An 18,013-nucleotide genomic window follows, 5' to 3' on the forward strand; every position below is an offset into this window, starting at 1 on the left:
TTTTGTGAAAGAAGTTCTTCCTGTCCAGGATGTCCTCCCTCTTATGTTATCTTTCCAAAACCCTTTAAGGTTCAAATAAAGGCTCTGTAAGGTTTACACTCCCTGCCCAAGTGGTCTCTCCATCTCCCTAAGTCAGCATGACCTCGCTTTCTGTTCTTCACAGTTCCGCAGCACTTTCTCTTTTTCAGCATTTTTCACAGTCTGCCTTGTGTCATTGGTTATGAGGTTCCTAAGAACAAGGACGTATCCTATTAATCTTTGTGTTACCCATGCCATCTAGTTCAATTCTGTGAACATAGTAGGCACTTAGTAAATGTTTGAGTTGAATTAATGGTGGAATCCCCAAGGTATAGGGCTTAGTTTTGTCTAGACATTTGAGTTTCTCAAATTGACACTGTGGACTGCCACTTCTCTCTGTGTTAGTTTGGCAGTTTGTTTAGGTGAAAAAGAATGAGAACCATGTGATTTGAATTTTTTTTTTACTGTGTTCCTCACCTCATTTATTTTTTTTTAAATTCAGTTTTATTGAGATATATTCACATACCGTACAGACATCCATGGTGTACAATCAACTTCACAGTACCATCATGTAGTTGTGCATTCATCACCCCAATCTATTTTTGTAAATTCAGTTTTATTGAGATAGATTCACATACCATACGGTCATCCATGGTGTACAATCAGCTGTTCACAGTACCGTCATATGGCATATGATTTGAATTTGAATGGGAATTGTTGAGTAGCAATTTACCATGCAATCCTGAAACAATGAACAAATAATATATGATAGGGAAGAAAATAGACTTTGGAACTAGTTAGGAGTTGATTGCAAATTTTAGCTCTAACATATGTCTTCAAGCTTGGTTTCCTCAACTGTAAAATGGGAATACTAATTCCTTAGTTTTGATGAGTGGATAATTTTATGTTTTCTAAGTATTTGGCATAAGTTTTCTACAACTTGTTTTCTACAACTGTTTATCCCTCTTGGTTCAAACTGGTTTTATCTATTCCTGTATATCCTAGCAGAGGGAAAGAGCCCCTTTTTAGGAGCCCTTGAATGATTCTTCCTCATTCCCCTAACACCTAAAACATGGTAGCAGAAAAAAGAAAATAGGGATTGGCAAAATGAAGCCACCTAACAAGACTGACAGAATATACTTGATTGCTAAAGATGAAAATTGCTTTGACACATTTAGCTAGCCAAGTAAAGAATCCAGTTAGGGGATAGCTTTGCAGAAAATCCAAATTGTTTTGCTAAAGTCTGAAAAGGAAAGTCGTAGCTAAAAGTTTCTCTTGGTTTCATAATCATCCCAAGACCCACATGTTGATGGTTTTCTCCTTATCCAAACAACTTTTTATCTTTATGCCTTGCATTAGTCCTGAGCTTTGTAGCGCATCTTAAAGGCAAGCTTATTCACTGTTCAGATGAAGGCTCAATACAAAATACCCCAACAATCCAAAAACATATCTTAGTTCCATACTAAGTTATGTGGGGAGTATGAAGCAGCACCTCAAGATGCTTCTAGTCTAGGTAGGGGAAGACAGACACAGAACCAATTCTTCTGAACGAAGTGGAGTGAAGTAAGTGGTTCTGATATAAGCAGTGTTTTGAGAATGGAGGCTAAAAAGTAATTCTGGGCGGGAGGGAGCTCATGGAAAACTTCTCTGTAGATATGGCCCTTAGAATGAACCTTGGAGAGTGAATCATCTTTGAAAAAGTGGAAGAAAAGTATAGAGGGAAATTTTAGGCAGAGGCATGAAAAAATGTATGACTTGTCTGGGAAATGGTTATGTGGTTGAAATTTATTGTACCCAAGTTCATGAGTTTGGGCAGGTAAATTGGAGGCAACAAATGAGGTGCAAGGATTTTGGGATCTCACCTAGTTTTTAATCCTTTGCTGCTTGTTTATTAGTAGCGTTTCTACTCTTAAACATTTCTTTGAACCTCAGCTTTCCAACTAATGATGGTTTTGTGAGAATTAAACAATTATATTAAGTGTCTGTCACAATATTGGGCATGTAGTGACAGCTGGAAAATAGTAGATTCATATTAAGTTGTCCTAAGTTGCCGAAGACCTTGGTTGCCTTGCCAAGGAGTTTCAACTCTGTTCTGATGCGTTATGACACTCACTATCTTGGTTAATGTTAAAGTATTTCTGTCGATACAAAGTATTCATTTTGAAAATATTGAAATGTTGTCCTTTTGTGCCAAATAAGTATACCATACTAAGAAACAGTAGAGTATTAAAAGGGTATTATACTTTGTCCCTCAGATTAAAAATGTAAAGCTTTTTGTTTGCCACTAAGAAGGATCTATTGGTCCTTTCTTAAAATGTTCTTTATTATCAGGCAGAGAACAAGAAGTCATTTCTTAAGAATGACTATGTCAGGAATTAGCTGTATTTAACCTTTCTTTTTTCTTTTCTTCCTCTTTCTCCCTTCCTTTCTTTCTCTCTTTCTCACTCCCTTTTGTTTATTCATTCAGTCTTTCTCTCTCTCTCTTACTTATAGCTTGAAGATTATGGATGCACTCATTTTTTGGTTCTTAATTGTTATGTTGTAAGTTAGTAGAATGACAATAAATTCATTCCAACAGGACTTCCTTGTTTGTTCCTTGGTTAGCAGGAAGAAGATGAGCCTTAAGTCTGAACGCCGAGGAATTCATGTGGATCAGTCAGAGCTCCTGTGCAAGAAAGGATGCGGTTACTACGGCAACGTTGCTTGGCAGGGTTTCTGCTCCAAGTGCTGGAGGGAAGAGTACCACAAAGCCAGGCAGAAGCAGATTCAGGAGGATTGGGAACTGGCAGAGCGGTAAAAGGACTTAACTAGGAGTGGTTTAACAGTGGTATAACTGGGTACATAGTCCTGTCGTTGTCAAAATATATTTGTCTCTTCTGTTCTGAACTAACAGCAAGTCAAGTTAATATAATTGTCATTGTCAAAATACATTTTTCTCTTCTGAACTAACAGCAAGTCAGGTTAATATAACTGTTTTTTTTTTTCAATTTTATTGAGATTTATTCACATACCATGCAGTGGTTAATATTTAAAGAAAGAGAAGCTCTCTTTTTTTCCTCTTCTTCTCAATCAATATTTAATGAATGGTTCTCAGTGATCTCTTCATTTTGTTTTTATGTTAACTAATTATTTTGAGTTTGGGGTATATTAGTATTCTCTAATTTAGACAGTAAAGTCTTTGGAATAGAAGAATGGAGATAAGCATACTTCATGGTGAAGATTAAATGAGATAATATATATGATATACCTAGCATAGGGCTGGCATATGGCTCTCATCAAGCATTATTTCCTTCATTCTTTTAACATATCCAGCATGGCTTCTGGCAAAGTGATAAACACACCATAGATGCTTAGGAGATACCTAAGCATTATTGTCCCTGTCTTTAGTCTCTCTCCCTCATGTTGTTCACATAAAGCGCCAATCTGATAATGGTAACTTCTTGGATATAAAATCTTTCTTGGTTCCCACTACTGTAGGATAAATGCAGAGTAATAGTGGACTTGACAGTCAAGGTTCCTAACCACTCAGAGCCTTTCTGTGTATGGGGTATCATAGTTCACCACACCATCAATAGTCTGGCTTCCTTGAAGTGGTTCTGCAGCAAGCTACGTGCCTTCACACTTGTAGTTCCTTGTTCCTGGAATGCCCTTTCATGGTGGTGGAACCTTATTCATCCTTTAAGATCCAGTGCAAATGTCTCCACTGTAAAACCTCAGAGTCCTCCAGCAGATTTAGTTGCTCTCTCCTGTATTCTCAGAGCACTTGGTTTTACCCTCTACTATAGTAACTGTCACATTGTGTCTTACTCTTTTACTTATCTTTCTCTTCCTTCCATCTTTGAGCATGTTAGGGGAAAGGAGTGGGCCTTGTTTCATTCATGTTAACCATAGTTCAATTGCTGAATGAACATCATCCATGGAGAAGGTCCCTTTTGAAGTCTGTAGTAGCATGTAGGACAGTTTCTTGGTATACTGTCTGACAGTCTCTCTGACAGAGGCTGCAGACCTATTTGGCATATTTAGCCTCTAAATTCTAAAATTTTTAAGTCTTTCTCAGTTTGTTAAGTAATAACCTTTAGATACAAGGAAACTTGGAGAATAGCTAGGTCATTCTTAATCCTCTCTTGAATTACAGACTGCAGCGGGAAGAGGAGGAGGCCTTTGCCAGCAGTCAGAGCAGCCAAGGGGCCCAATCCCTCACATTTTCCAAGTTTGAAGAAAAGAAAACCAATGAGAAGACCCGCAAGGTTACCACTGTGAAGAAATTCTTCAGTGCTTCATCCAGGGTTGGCTCAAAGAAGGGTAATTTTCTGATACTTTTTTAAAATTGTGTATCTGAATGTGATATAGAATAGACCCATGAGGCATGTCAACTTAGCTTTCTTATTTCTGTAAGCCTTCAGAGAACACTGGGCCCAGATTTCAGACAGAAATTGGGTTTGAGCATCAGATGATATGTGAAACCCAAAATCTTTTTGGTTGGACGACACTGTGTTTTAGGGAAGCTTGTTTACTCTTTTTATAGGAGAGTAAAGAGAATTGAAATATGTAGTTTTGTTTATAAAATTCATTCCCATCCAGATGACTGTTTTTTGGGGCATTTTTGGATTTTTTTTTTTTTTTTGTGCACTTGTTTGTTAGATTCTGGTTTATTCTCTCCTGTGTCTGTAGTTTATCAGAAATGGCTGTTTCTAGACTTGGAGCATCTGAGAGAGGTTTTCTCTGTAAGAGCTTACTTGAGAGACAGCTTGTGTCTTGAGGAAGTGTACAGAGAATGTATAGCTAACGTCTCACTCGGGGCTCTTGGGAGGAAGGGATGAAAGTAATCCATGGTAGGTACTGCTAACATGGATTTGTATGTATATGACCTTACTCATCCTGTCTCTTTATATGCCGTGCCGTATAACCACTAAGAGAATTGTCACTTAAGTTACAAGTGTTCCATTGTATAATCCCACTGGTGAGCAGACAAGCTAGTTGAAAGAGCTTGGCATGAAGCAAGAAAAAGGTTCTCTGTTGTCAGGACTCAATCTCTGAACCTTTAGGTTCGCACTTCTCAGGGTTATGTCGTCAGTGTGAAATGGTGAGCCAACGGGGCGCAGTGCCCCTGCTCTCAGAAGAGCTGTTCCCTTGGAACTCTCCCTCCCACCCACCCTAGGGTATTGTGATGAGGTTTATCCTCTGCTTAAAAGGAACAAGAATGAATAATAATATCATCCCTTAAGATCCTTGCTGAGATGTTAATCATGGGGATGGTATAATAATATGAGAACTCTACGTGATTTTTTTGTAAACCTACAACTTCTCTAATTAAAAAAAAAACAGAACAGATCCTTGCTCATCTTTCCTTGCTTTTTTCATTTTTGTTTTATTCAAAGGGAAACTACTTATAAACAAAACACAGCACTTCTCTTTAAGAAATGCACACCGTTAAACAGTCTTTTCTTTGTTCACGTGATCAATTTGGAGTTGTTTCTTGGTTGGCTGCAAGTTGTAGTTATTTTCTCTGTGCTGTAATAAGGAGGAAATTAGGATGTAGTGTATGTAGCAGGGTTGTTGAAAGCATAGGCCTTGGTGTCACTCCTGGATTGAGTCCCACTTCTGCCTGTTACTGATTGTGTGACCTTGGACTAGCTGATCTCTCTAAGCCCCGTCTATACCGAGGGACAGCAATACCTATCATAGGCATGTGGTGATGCTTAAATGAATTGACAAGGCTAAAGAGCTCAGCACTGTGCCTGACATATTTAGTAAGTCTCCAGTCAGTGTTAGCTGTTTTTAAATACTGGTTGTTTTTATGATAGAATAATCTCTACTGGTAAGGAGCTCAAGGATATCGATCGAAGCCATTCATTCTTTTTGTTGCTGCTGCTGCTGTTTTTCATTTGCTTTTTTGTTCTTTTTTGTTCTTTTTTTTTTTTTTTGATGATTTTATTTGCACACCATACATTCCCTCCTAAGTAAACAATCAATGGTTACTGGTACAGTCACATAGTTATGCATTCACCACCAGGATCTATATGAGAACATTTCCATTTCTTCCACAAAGAAGGAGGAAAAGGAGAAAAAAGAAAACAAGTGAAGGCTAAAAATATTAAAATCAAATAAAATATAGTAAAAAGGTCAGACAGCTCCTCCAACACCAAGAATCCCATCTCCCACCCTTATATCCCACTTTTACAGACATTTAGCTTTGGTATATTGCCTTTGTTACGATTAGTGGAAGCATATTACAATGTTATGAACTAGACTCTAGTTTGCATTGATTGTATTTTTCCCCCAATACCATCCCACTTTCAACACCTTGCAAAGCTGACATTAATTTGTTCTCCCTCATATAGAAACATTCTTATATTGGTATGTTTAATCACAATCATTGACCACTCTAGGTTTCACTAAGTTATTCAGTCCCAGTCGTTATCTTCTATCTTTCCTTCTGGTGTCATACACACCCCTGATCTTCCTCTTTCAATTGTATTCACAGTCATCTTTGTTCAGTGTACATAAATTATTGTGCTACCATCACATAGTATTGTGCTATCCATTTCTGGATCTATACAATCAGTCCTCTTGAACATTCTGTACTCCTTCAGCATCAGATGCCCAATCTCTACCCTCTTTCTATCTCCTGGTATGTTCATTTCTACACTCTTCTCCAAACCTCTCTCTCATGTCTTTTCCTATCTTGTCTGTAGCATGGTTTCTGCTGAGAGATCCACACTTACTTAGTCTTATCGAGCATGCCTTGTATGTAATAGATTGCTTTGCTCTTGCTACTTTCAGAATTCTCTCCTTGTCTTTGACATTTGAAAATCTGATTAGTAAGTGTCTTGGAGTAGGTCTGTTTGGATCAGTTCTGTTTGGGGTACGCTATGCTTCTTGGGCCTGTAATTTTATGTCTTTCATAAGACTTGGGAAACTTTCATTGATTATTTCCTCTATTATTCTTTCTGCCCCTTTTCCCATCTCTTCTCGTTCTGGGACACCCCTAACAGGTATATTTGTGCGCTTCATGTTGTCATTCAGTTCCCTAAGACTCTGCTCATATTTTTCCGTTCTTTTCCTTATCTGTTCTTTTGTGTGTAGGTTTCAGGATTTCAGATGTCCTGTCCTCTAGTTTACTAATCCTTCCTTTTGCCTCTTCAAGTCTGCTGTTGTATGTCTCCACTGTATTTTTCATCTCTTCTATTGTGTCTTTTATTCCCATAAGTTCTGCCATTTGTTTTTTCAAGCTTGAAGATGTCTTCCTTATGGTCATCCAGTGTCTTCTTTATATACTTCATCTCTTTTGTCACATTTTCTTTCAACTCATTGATGTGATTTTAGAAGATTTGTTTGAACATCTTTAATTAGTTGTTTCTACTCCTGAATCCCAGTCCTTTGACTGGGCAATATCTTCATGTTTCCTGGTGTGGCTCGTGATTTTTTGCTGTCTAGGCATCTGATTTTCTTGATTAGTTTATTCTGGAGGTTGTTTTCTCTCTTTTGCCTTGGGTTTTCTTGTTGGTTATCTTTGAATTCTATCTTTTCTTTGTTTCTCTCACTGGCCAGTTATCAGATTAACTCTGCCCCCCAGTCTCCCTGCAAAAATCAGGTGCCCACCATGGCCTGCCACAGGGATGCTAGGTAGGCACTGGGCACCATAGCAGTTTCACTGTGTGTGGTAATATAGATCTGCTGGCTTCCAGTAGTGCTCTGTTTTCCACCAGCAAGCAAGACCTGGGTTTGTTTTAGAGCCCTGCTTTAACAGTTGCATCTTCCATATTTCTCAGCCAAAACAGGACCAGGTTTCCATACAGGGTATGTAGACCAGCTCCTGTGGTCCTAAGAAAGGGTCTGCAGCTTCTTTTTTTTTTTCCTTAAATGCAATTTTATTGAGATATATTGACATAACATACAATCCTTCAAAGTGTACAATCAGTTGCTCACAGTAGCATCATATAGTTGTGCATTCATCGCCACAATCTTTGAACGTTTTTGTTACTCCAAAAGGTAAAATAAAAGGTAAAATAAAAAAGAATATCCGAAACATTCCATTCCCCTCCTCCGCCATTGTTGATTTACCATTTTTTTAAATTAAATTCAGTTTTAATGAGATATATTCATATACCATACAATCATCTATGGTGTACAATCAACCATTCACAGTACCATCATATAGTTATGCCTTCATCACCCCAGTCTATTTTTGACCACTTTCCTTACACCAGAAAGAATCAGAATAAGAAATAAAAGTAAAAAAGAGCACCCAAATCATCCCCCCCATCCCACCCTATTTTTCATTCAGTCTTTGTCCCCATTCTTCTACTCATCTGCCATACACTGGATAAAGGGAGTACGATCCACAAGATTTTCACAATCACACTGTCACCCCTTGTAAGCTACACTGTTATACAATCATCTTCAAGAGTCAGGGTTCCTGGGTTGGAGTTTGATAATTTCAGGTATTTACTTCTAGCTATTCCAACACATTAAAACCTGAAAAGTGTTGTCTATATAGTGTGTAAGAGTGTCCACCAGAGTGACCTCTCGACTCCATTTGAAATCTCTCAGCCACTGAAGCTTTATTTTGTTTCATTTCACATCCCCTTTTTGGTCAAGAAGATGGAGCTTCTTTTTTAAAGTGTTTCAATTCGCTTGTACCTTATGGACTGTCCAGCAGATGGCAACTTAATCATCCTCAGAAGCTGCTTTGCCTCTGAGCTGAAACTGGGATTCCTATTCCCTCAAGTTGCTGGCCAAAATCTGTCTCTATATGGGGCTACTCCTGTGGCAAATACTCCCTCAGCTGACCCAGTACTCCAGCAGTCCCCAAGGCAAGGAAACAGCTGCTGGCTGCTGCTTCCCTCAAGGGTGGGGGAAGGGCTTTTAGACCCAGGGCCGGAAACACAGTGTCCACGTTTTCTCAGTCTCTTTGTCTCTCACTGATCTGGGCCTTGAAATATCCTCCCCTGTTCCCCAGATCTTCAAACAGTGGGGGTATGTCTCACTGCTGTGAGAGATTTTATAGACTGGTTTCCTGGTGGGAGGGTTCCCATCTGCTGAGTCTGTGCCTTTCCCTCACTGAAACCAAGTGAGGGGGAGGGGAGAGGACCGGCTGGTCTGGGATGAACATTCCTACCTGATATTTCTCCTCTTTTCTTCAGTTCGGCATCTGCAGGGTCCTTCTTCAGTCTGTATCCTCCTCCAGTGTTTCAAACAATTCAGAATTGCCCTTTTTTTCGTTTGATCTCTGGAGAGCAGTTTTCCATAGCTCTTTACATTGCCATGTTGATGACGTTACCCATTCATTCTTATTTAGCTTCAGCTCTGTTTCCTGCTATGGGAAAGTCTCATTAACCTTAGGAATTTATGATCTATGTAATGAAATGGTATATGTTGATGGCAGTGGATGAAATATTCAAGAAATTATTAGAGCTACCTGCTCTAACTGCCTCAGTTTTTTCTCATTATTTCTCTTTACCTCAAATATGTAATTAACTCAGAAATACAGTTTACACACATACATGTACATATACCCATTTAAATAGTAATAACAATTATATGTATATTAAATGATATTTGTATTACTTAAGTACATAATAGTTATGTGTGTTCTCTGACTTTCCTTGGTGGTTTTAAAAAATCATGTCCTAAGAGCTTCTGGAGGATATGTGAATTATATCATGGAAAGATTTATAATTCATCACAGAGCCTCTACTTTAAAGGAAACAACTCCAACTAATTTTTATTTTAAAAACTTTTCCATGGACTAGTTCATGGACTAGTTTTTACCTTTTTCTTTTCTTTTCTTTTTTTAAGGTAATGACAGGTTTGTGCTTGAGATTTTTTGTTCTTTGTTTTTTTTTTTTGTCTGTAGAAATCTTCTGGTGGTAAAGAGCTCAAAGTATTTGAAAAATTGATGTGTGTGTATTAGAAAAGAAGATGCTATTGGATCTTTGTTTCACAGATTGCTTATGTAACTTTGCCATATGAACTTTGCATTTTAACCTGGATTATTTGTTTGGCCATTGTATGTGGATAAGTTTAGCCTGTACTAAATGCAAATTTAATTTATTGGGTCGATTATAGAATAGATATTTTGTATTCTCTATTGTTTATTTTACTTATTTACACATAATCCTCTTGCTCTTCATATTTTGGTTGCTTCTATTAGTAGCACTAAAGAAAACTCCTGAGCTAGGGAAGCTTGGGAACAAACAAAATGCAGGTAACCCAAGGTTATCTAACATCCTATTAGAGTTGGGTACCCCATCAGAGAAGCTAAATAGAATAGCTTGGCTGTTTGTAAAGGCTCAGAAAGTTTACATGTAGATTTTTAAATTTCCAAAGGTTGAGTCAACTGTAGCTTATAGAGTCAATTACAGTGGGTTTGCAAATTGAAATAATTGCTCATACATTCCAAAATACCTTTTTCCTTTAGAGTTCAAATGTGCTTTAACCCTGAGTAGAACTTTTGTGTGCCTCTTTTAAAAACTGATCTGAATATAATGCTCCCAGGAGGAATCTCTTTTCTTCTTTTAGGATTAAAATACCTTTCTGTCTCAAAGACCTTAGATTCTAGACACTGTTCCTCTCCAAAATGAATTAGGAGAAATGACTGATTCTGGGGCTGGAGCAGGGAAGGAAGGGCCCCCTAAAAATGTTGGAGGCAGGTCAAAAAGACCCAGAAGCCAGTTTGAAGGGGTTCCCACTGGCCAAATCTGGGACAATTTGAGTATCAAAAGAAATAAGGACAGTAAATGGATTATAGCATTGAATAAAATTATAATTCATGAGTCCGTTCCACTAATAGAATAGATAAATAATTAGAGAAGGGAAAGCTCTTCTTTACCACAGAATACTGATTAGTAAATACAAAAGAAATGATGGAGTTAGAAGGTCACCATTTTTCAATCATCATAGTAAAAATTTATTCATGCACGTTTTATCAGTGGATGCTAAATCTGGGGTGAGGGGAGAAAGTTTCCTGAGAACAAATTATTAACAGGATCTCAAATTATTTCCCCACCATAATGTATTAAATACATGTAGAGAAATGAAAACTATAAAATGGTGGTGGGGATGGGAGCAGACATATGTGCCTCCAGATACGATACACCTAGAAGAACAAACATCACCTATGTAGTATTTGAGCTGAAAATTCATAACCTGAATCCAGTCTTAAAGAAATAGCAGAGAAACCCAAATGGAGGGGCATTCAAAATAACTGACACGTGTTCTTCAGAAAACAGAAAATCTGAGGAGTGTTTCTAGGTTAAAGAAGACTATAGATACATAAGCGCTACATGCAGTGTATGGCCCTGGGTTGGATTCTCTATCAGGAGAAATATTTATATTTATATATATGTATATATAAAGAACATTTGGAACAATTGACAAAATTGGAATATGGACTGTAAATTAGATAAAAATATTATATCATTGTAAATTTTCCTGAATTTGATAACTGTACTGTAGTTATATGAAAGCATATCCTTGTTATTAGGAAACGCTCATATTAAAGAGTAAAGAGCATGATACATGCAATCTACTCTGAAAAGGTTTAGAAAAAAAGGTGGCAAAATTAAAATTTTGTGAATCTGGGTAAAGAGTACAAAGGACTTCTTTGTAACAATCTTGCAATGTGTAAATTTGAAGTTATTTTAAAAGGAAATTTTAAAAAATCAAAATATAATCTTCTAGTATTCAGTGCTATTCTAAGACCTAAATTTCAGAAGTATAGTGTTAATTACATTGTTAGCAGGATCACTGATGAATCGCTGCTTTAATCACTGAGGGCCTCTTTGGCACTTAGATGAAACTGAAGTAACTGTTCCCAAGCTGAATTTGGAACCCGTGTTATAATCATGCCTGTTTTTTTTGACCTTTTTTTTTTTTTTAATTCAATTTTATTGAAATACATTCACACACCATACAATCATCCATGATATACAATTCACTGTCCACAGTATGATAACATAGTTATGCGTTCATCACCACAGTCTATCTCTGAACATCTTCCTTACATCAGAAAGAACCAGAACAAGAATAAAAAATAAAAGTGAAAAAAGAACACCCAAATCATCCCTCCATCCCACTCCATTTGTCCTTTAGTTTTTATCCCCATTCCGCCACTCATCCATACACTAGCTAAAGGGGGTGTGATCCACAAGGTCTTCACAATCACACTGTCACCCCTTGTAATCTACATTATTATATAATTGTCTTCAGGAGTCCAGACTGCTGGGTTGGAGTTTGGTAGTTTCAGGTATTTACTTCTAGCTATTCCAATACATTAAAGCCTAAGAGGTGTTATCTATATACTGCATAAGAATGTCCACCAGAGTGACCTCTCGACTCCATTTGGAATCTCTCAGCCACTGAAACTATTTCGTCTCATTTTGCATCCCCCTTTTGGTCAAGAAGATACTCTCAGTCCCACAATGCCGGGTCCACATTCATCCCCGGGAGTCATACTCTGCGTTGTCAGGGAGATTTACACCCCTGGGAGTCGGGTCCCACGTAGGGGGGAGGGCAGCGAATTCACCTGTCGAGATGGCTCAGTTAGAGAGAGGGCCACATCTGAGCAACAAAGAGGTACTCGGGGAGACTCTTAGGCACCGTTACATACAACTTTAGACTCTCCTTTGTGGTAATGAGCTTCATAAGGGCAAGTCCCGTGCTCGAGACATGCCTGTTTTTACAGTCATTTCTGAAGTACACCCTACTTGGTTACATTTTCTTGTGTAATCTAAAGACTTTTTCATGTAAAATCACCTTTTATAATGTATCAAAGAGAATGTATTTGAACATGGTCAATTTCTGACTGTCATTGTAAGGGCTAGCTGCTTTTTTTAGTCAATATTTTGTAACTATAGTTAAAACAACTGGTAAAGTCAGAAGAACCATAATATTCAACTAAGCTTCCCTCCTTTTCTTTAGATGATCTGAGAATTGTGTGTGGATTGTTTTGTAAATGTCTTAAATGTCTTGAAATATAAAATGTGTTTTTACTAGATTAGAAATGGTATTACTCATCTTTACTAATGATCATATTATTTTTGATATTGATATTTTCAGGTTGTCTTTCCTCTTTCACAACTATTCACATAAACTTGGTGAAGGTTTTGCTTTCATGGGCTTACTTTGTGTAGTAAAGGTTTATCTTGACTTGATCTGCCTTGCAGATAGCCTTAAGTAGGTGTTCAATTGATACTCGTTGATTGGTTTAAATAGGAATAAATAGATGCTGTAATAACAGGAGGACTTTGTGGTGTGGTTGTGAAGAACTTGGACACTGGGAATCAATCAGATCTAGGTTCACATTCCAGCTCTTCCTCTTACTAGCTTTGTGACTTGGGACACATAAGTGACTTAACCTCTCTAACCTCAGTTCATTCATTTGTAGAATGGAATTACTGCCACCTACCTAACAAAATTGATAAGGATTAATGAGATTGTTTAGTAAAGCACAGTATCTGAAATTTAGAAGTTTCTTACTGAATGATAGCAGTAAGTATTATTGTCACCATTATAGTTCAAGAGCATATGTTGTTCTGAGAGGAAAACATTGAACTGTTTAAGAAAGCTTAAGCATCACTGATTGGCTATTCTGGAAATACAGGCTTTGTTTCTTTATTAAGAATACAAGATGATTTTAAGTTGAAAAGCAAACATTTGCCATCTGGGCTATTGTAACTGTAAAGTAGGTGAAGTTGTTCCTCTCCATTTCTCATCTCACACACCTGAACTGTGTCTCCTTCACTTTCAGCCCTCTAATCCAAACTATATTCTCTTAGTAGGGTTGACTTTTTTTTTGTAAGATTGGTGTAAAACAGCTGAGTGCTGATTTTAATCAAAGAATCTGTCTTTGGAGAAAAGTTTTGGTGGGGTGAGGAACATGTGCAAATAAAGCAATACAGGGGATGGTTAGTATTTCCCTGCCCTCACGGGCTTGCAGACGTCAAGTCACAAGGTTGATGTTCCTTTGAACAATTTTCAGTCCTCTCTTTGGCACGTGGTGGCGTTAGAGCCTAGTGAAGAAGAGCTCAGGCATTGGAGTTAAGGTACCCAGCGCTGCGTTCAAATTATAGCCTTCGCTGGGCTGTCTAACATTGTTATTTCCTGCATTTTACTTCTACTTATGGAATAAAGCCTGCAATATATTATTGTTATTTTAGCTCTAAGCAGTTATCTTTTGAAGAAATTTTTTAAATGGGAAAAAAATTGTATTTGTATTTGCCATTTCTGATGCTCTTCATTCCTTGGTGAGGAACCATATTTCCATCTGTTATCATTTTCCTTCTGCCTGAAGGACTTCCTTTAACATTTCTTGTGGGGTTGGTCTGCTGGTGGTGAATTCTTTCAGCTTTTGCATATCTAGAAAAGTATTTTGCCTTCTGTTTAGAAAGAATCTTTTGCTAGATATAATTAATTCCAGTTTGACAGCTTTTTTTTTTTTTTCCTTTCAACACTTTAAAGTACTGTCTTCTGACGTGCATGGTTTCTGACAAAAAGTTTACTTTATTCTGTGTGTAACATGACTTCCTCTGGCTGCGTTCAGGATCTTCTCTTTATCACTTGTTTTCAGCAGTTTGTTTATGATGTATCTTGGTATTGTTTTCTCTGTATTTCCTCTGCTTAGAGTTTGTTGGAATTTTTGTATATGTGGATTTATACTTTTTCATCAAATTTGGAAATTTTTTCAGCCTTTGTTTCTTGTAATATTTTTTCTAGTTTGCCTCCCCTTCAGGGACTCCAGTTTTACCCATGTTAGACTGGTTATTATTGTTCCCACAAGTCACTGATGCTCTGTTCATTTTGTTTCTGTCTTTTTTCTCAATATACTTCATTTTGGATAGTTTCTTTTGCTATATCTGAAGTTCACTGATTTTTTTTTCTTGTGTTATTAATGTGTTATTAATCCCATGCAGTGTGTTTTTCATTTCAGATACTGTATTTTTTCATCTCTAGAAGTTTAATTTGGGTCTTTTTTTAAAAAAATCTTTTATTTCTCTTATCATGTTCTCTTTTCTCACCTTATGAACATATGAAGTGTATTTATAACAGCTGTTTTAACATTCTTGTCTGCTAATTCTATCATCTGTGCTATCTCTGGGTCTGTTTATATTGATCGATATATAAAATATGCAAATATATATGAAAATATATTTTCCACTAATTTGCATACTTGGTAATTTTTTATTAGATGCCACATGTTTTGAGTTTTTAAGTTTTGGGGCATTATTCTGCAACACAGTTAAGTTACTTGAAGTCAATTTTATTCCTCTGAGGCTTGCCCAGAGCTTTGTTGGAAAGGATCAGGGTGGCCTTTAGTGTAGGGCTAACATGACTCTACTACTAAGGCAGTATTCTGAGAACTCTACTTAATGTCTTGTATTAGGAGGTCTTTCCACTTTCACTGGTGGGAGAATGAACTATTCCTAGCCATGTGTGAGTTCTGGGGATTGTTCTGCCTGCTCCTTTTCCCAGTCTTGGGTAGATCTTTCCCCTGACTCGGGTGGTTTCCTCACATGCATGTGCAGCTCAGTATTTAACCAAAGATTCAGGCGGACCCCTCTGAGATATCTGGAGCTTTTCCTGTTCAGCCCCCTGCTCTTTGGGTATTTCATCCTACACATTCTAGCCTCCTTGGCTTTCCTGAACTCTGCATTCTGTTTCCTTATTCATCAAGTCTTCCACGCTCTGTTTGAGTTCTCTCTCCCTGTGCTACAGCCTGAAAACTCTCTCCAGACAGTGAGTTGGACACTCAGAGGACTCAACCAAGTTTGTTTCTCTTCTGTCAGGGGTCAGTCTCCTGGCTGCCTATTGTCCAACCATTATTTCATACATTTTGCCTAATTTTATAGTTGTAAGGCAGTAGGTAAATCTGATCCCTGTTATTCCATCATGACTAGAAATGAAATGATCAGATTGAGTGAAGGATTAACTTCCAAGTATCAAAGAATTTTTTTCTAATTGTACAGGATATGAAATACAATTTTTGGTTTTCTATTATGGTAAAAAAATATTTCAAAAACGATGTTCCTGTTTTCATTTGGAGTTAACTTATATTTTATTTAAAAAATAGTAGTGTATTCAAATGACTCAAAAATAAAAGTTGTACAAATGGTACCCCCTGTTTAACATACAATGATAGCACACTGTACTCACTGAGCGTTTTATACTTAGCAGTACATTTAAAAGTTCTTTCCTTATAAAGACACAAACAGCATACTTTTTTTCTTTTTTTACAGTGCCATAATATTGTATTTTATGAATTAAGCCGTAATTTATTTAGTCATCTAGTGGTCAATTTGTGTTGTTTCCAGTCTTTTGCTATTACAAATAGTGCTGCTTATGTTTCATTTTGTTCATGTGCAATTATATCAGTAGAAAATTTCTGAGAAATAGAGGTGTTTGGCAATAGGATAAATGCGTTTTTAATTTTGATTATTATTGCCAGATTGCCCTCCATTGAAGTTCGATCATTTTACATCGCTGCCTCTTTTGTATGAGAGTACCTACTTCCCCATAGCCTCAGTAACATCAAACATCAGATTTTTATTTGTCAATTTTTAAAATGGTATCTCATAGTAGTTTTAATTTGCATATTTTTATCATGCGTGAGGTTGAACATCTTTTCCTATGTTTAAGACCCACCTGTGTTTCCTCTCTTGTGCAGTGTCAGTATTCTTTACTCATTTTTCTATTTGACTGTTGGGTGTTTTTTCCTTCTCTATTTATAGGAGTCCCTGTGTCTTAGGGAGATAAGCTCTTTGTGATACAGCCTGCTGATATTTTTTCCGTTTGTTGTCTTGACTTTTGACTTTCAGTGTTTTTTGCCAAACATTTAATGTTTTTTGGTTGCTAGTTCCCTTTTCTTTCCTTCTTTTTTTTTTTTTCTTGTAACGTGATTGAATTTACCATTCTTTTCTTTTAAAAATGATTTTTAATCACTGTTAGGAAGATCCTAATAATTTGAAAGATTAGCAAATACTTGATTTGGAAGGATGCCCGTAAAATGAATTATACTCCTGCTAACTACTTACTATTAGTAGAATGTTTTGCTTTAATTTGTACATAAGTCAAACAACAAAATACAAAGTTAAGTTAATGACCAGTTATGTAACAATAAGCAAAAGGTAGAATTCTTAGTTTTCCAATTATTATATTCTTTTAGATAACCTACATATTTTGCTTACTTGATTAACCTCATAACTCTAATAGAAATATTGCTTTTATTATCTTAAAGCTTTAATGCAACTTCATCATTAAAAGGGATCTCTTGAATAAAATCAAGAAGTTGAGTTCTGAAGTTCAAAAAAATAAGATTTTAAGAAATTACTTAGATTGATTTTAATATCTTAAAAAGATATGTTATCTTCTTAATTGTCTTTTGAGTGTAAAAGGAAATTATAGGTCTTCCTTTTTGGCAAGTAAAATGGGATTTTCTAACTTATTTAGCGTTTTTGTGCTTCTTACTGATTGTTGTTTTACTTGACTGTTTTTGTAAACTCATGCGATCATTGAGAAAGTTGTTCAAGATAGTGGTACCATTTCAGTATTAATGATTACATATATAGATCGAAATGTGATGTATTTTAGCTAAGGAAATACTAATAGAGCAAGTTTTATTGAATAGCAATATCTTTTAGATCATTTAGCTTATCTTAGAAAAGTTGTCCAGCATCATAAAAATGACTTAAATCTAAGTTTAACTTTGATAAAGCATATTTAAGTAACATGAAGTTAGATATTTAAAGTAATTCCATGAATGGATCTCCTCTGTAATGAAATTTAATTATGTTTAATTTTCCCAGCAGAAATTCATGAAACAAAAGCTCCCAGTCCTTCCATAAACCGGCAAACCAGCATTGAAACGGATAGAGTATCTAAGGAGTTCCTAGAATTTCTCAAGACCTTCCACAAGACAGGCCAAGAAATCTATAAACAGACCAAGCTGTTTTTGGAGGCAATGCCTTACAAAAGGGTAGGTTGAGAATAATCACTT

General features: G+C 36.6%; 1 protein-coding gene across 6 annotated transcripts in view; it reads left to right on the forward strand.

The window, feature by feature from the left end:
* The window catches only part of RABGEF1 (RAB guanine nucleotide exchange factor 1), a 121,531-nt gene that overhangs the window by 61,223 nt on the left and 42,295 nt on the right, over positions 1–18,013 (forward strand). For 4 of the 6 annotated variants that reach the window (XM_037815341.1, XM_037815339.1, XM_037815344.1 and 1 more), the window contains 3 exons: positions 2,626–2,811; positions 4,154–4,320; positions 17,823–17,992. In XM_037815341.1, coding sequence (XP_037671269.1) covers positions 2,626–2,811; positions 4,154–4,320; positions 17,823–17,992 — 523 coding nt within the window. Of the gene's footprint in view, positions 1–2,622; positions 2,812–4,153; positions 4,321–17,822; positions 17,993–18,013 lie in introns of all 6 variants that reach the window. The other 2 variants (XM_037815340.1, XM_037815342.1) reach the window with 2 other exon arrangements.

The sequence above is a fragment of the Choloepus didactylus genome, chromosome 21, assembly GCF_015220235.1.
Source record: "Choloepus didactylus isolate mChoDid1 chromosome 21, mChoDid1.pri, whole genome shotgun sequence".
Classification (NCBI taxonomy): Eukaryota; Metazoa; Chordata; class Mammalia; order Pilosa; family Megalonychidae; genus Choloepus; species Choloepus didactylus.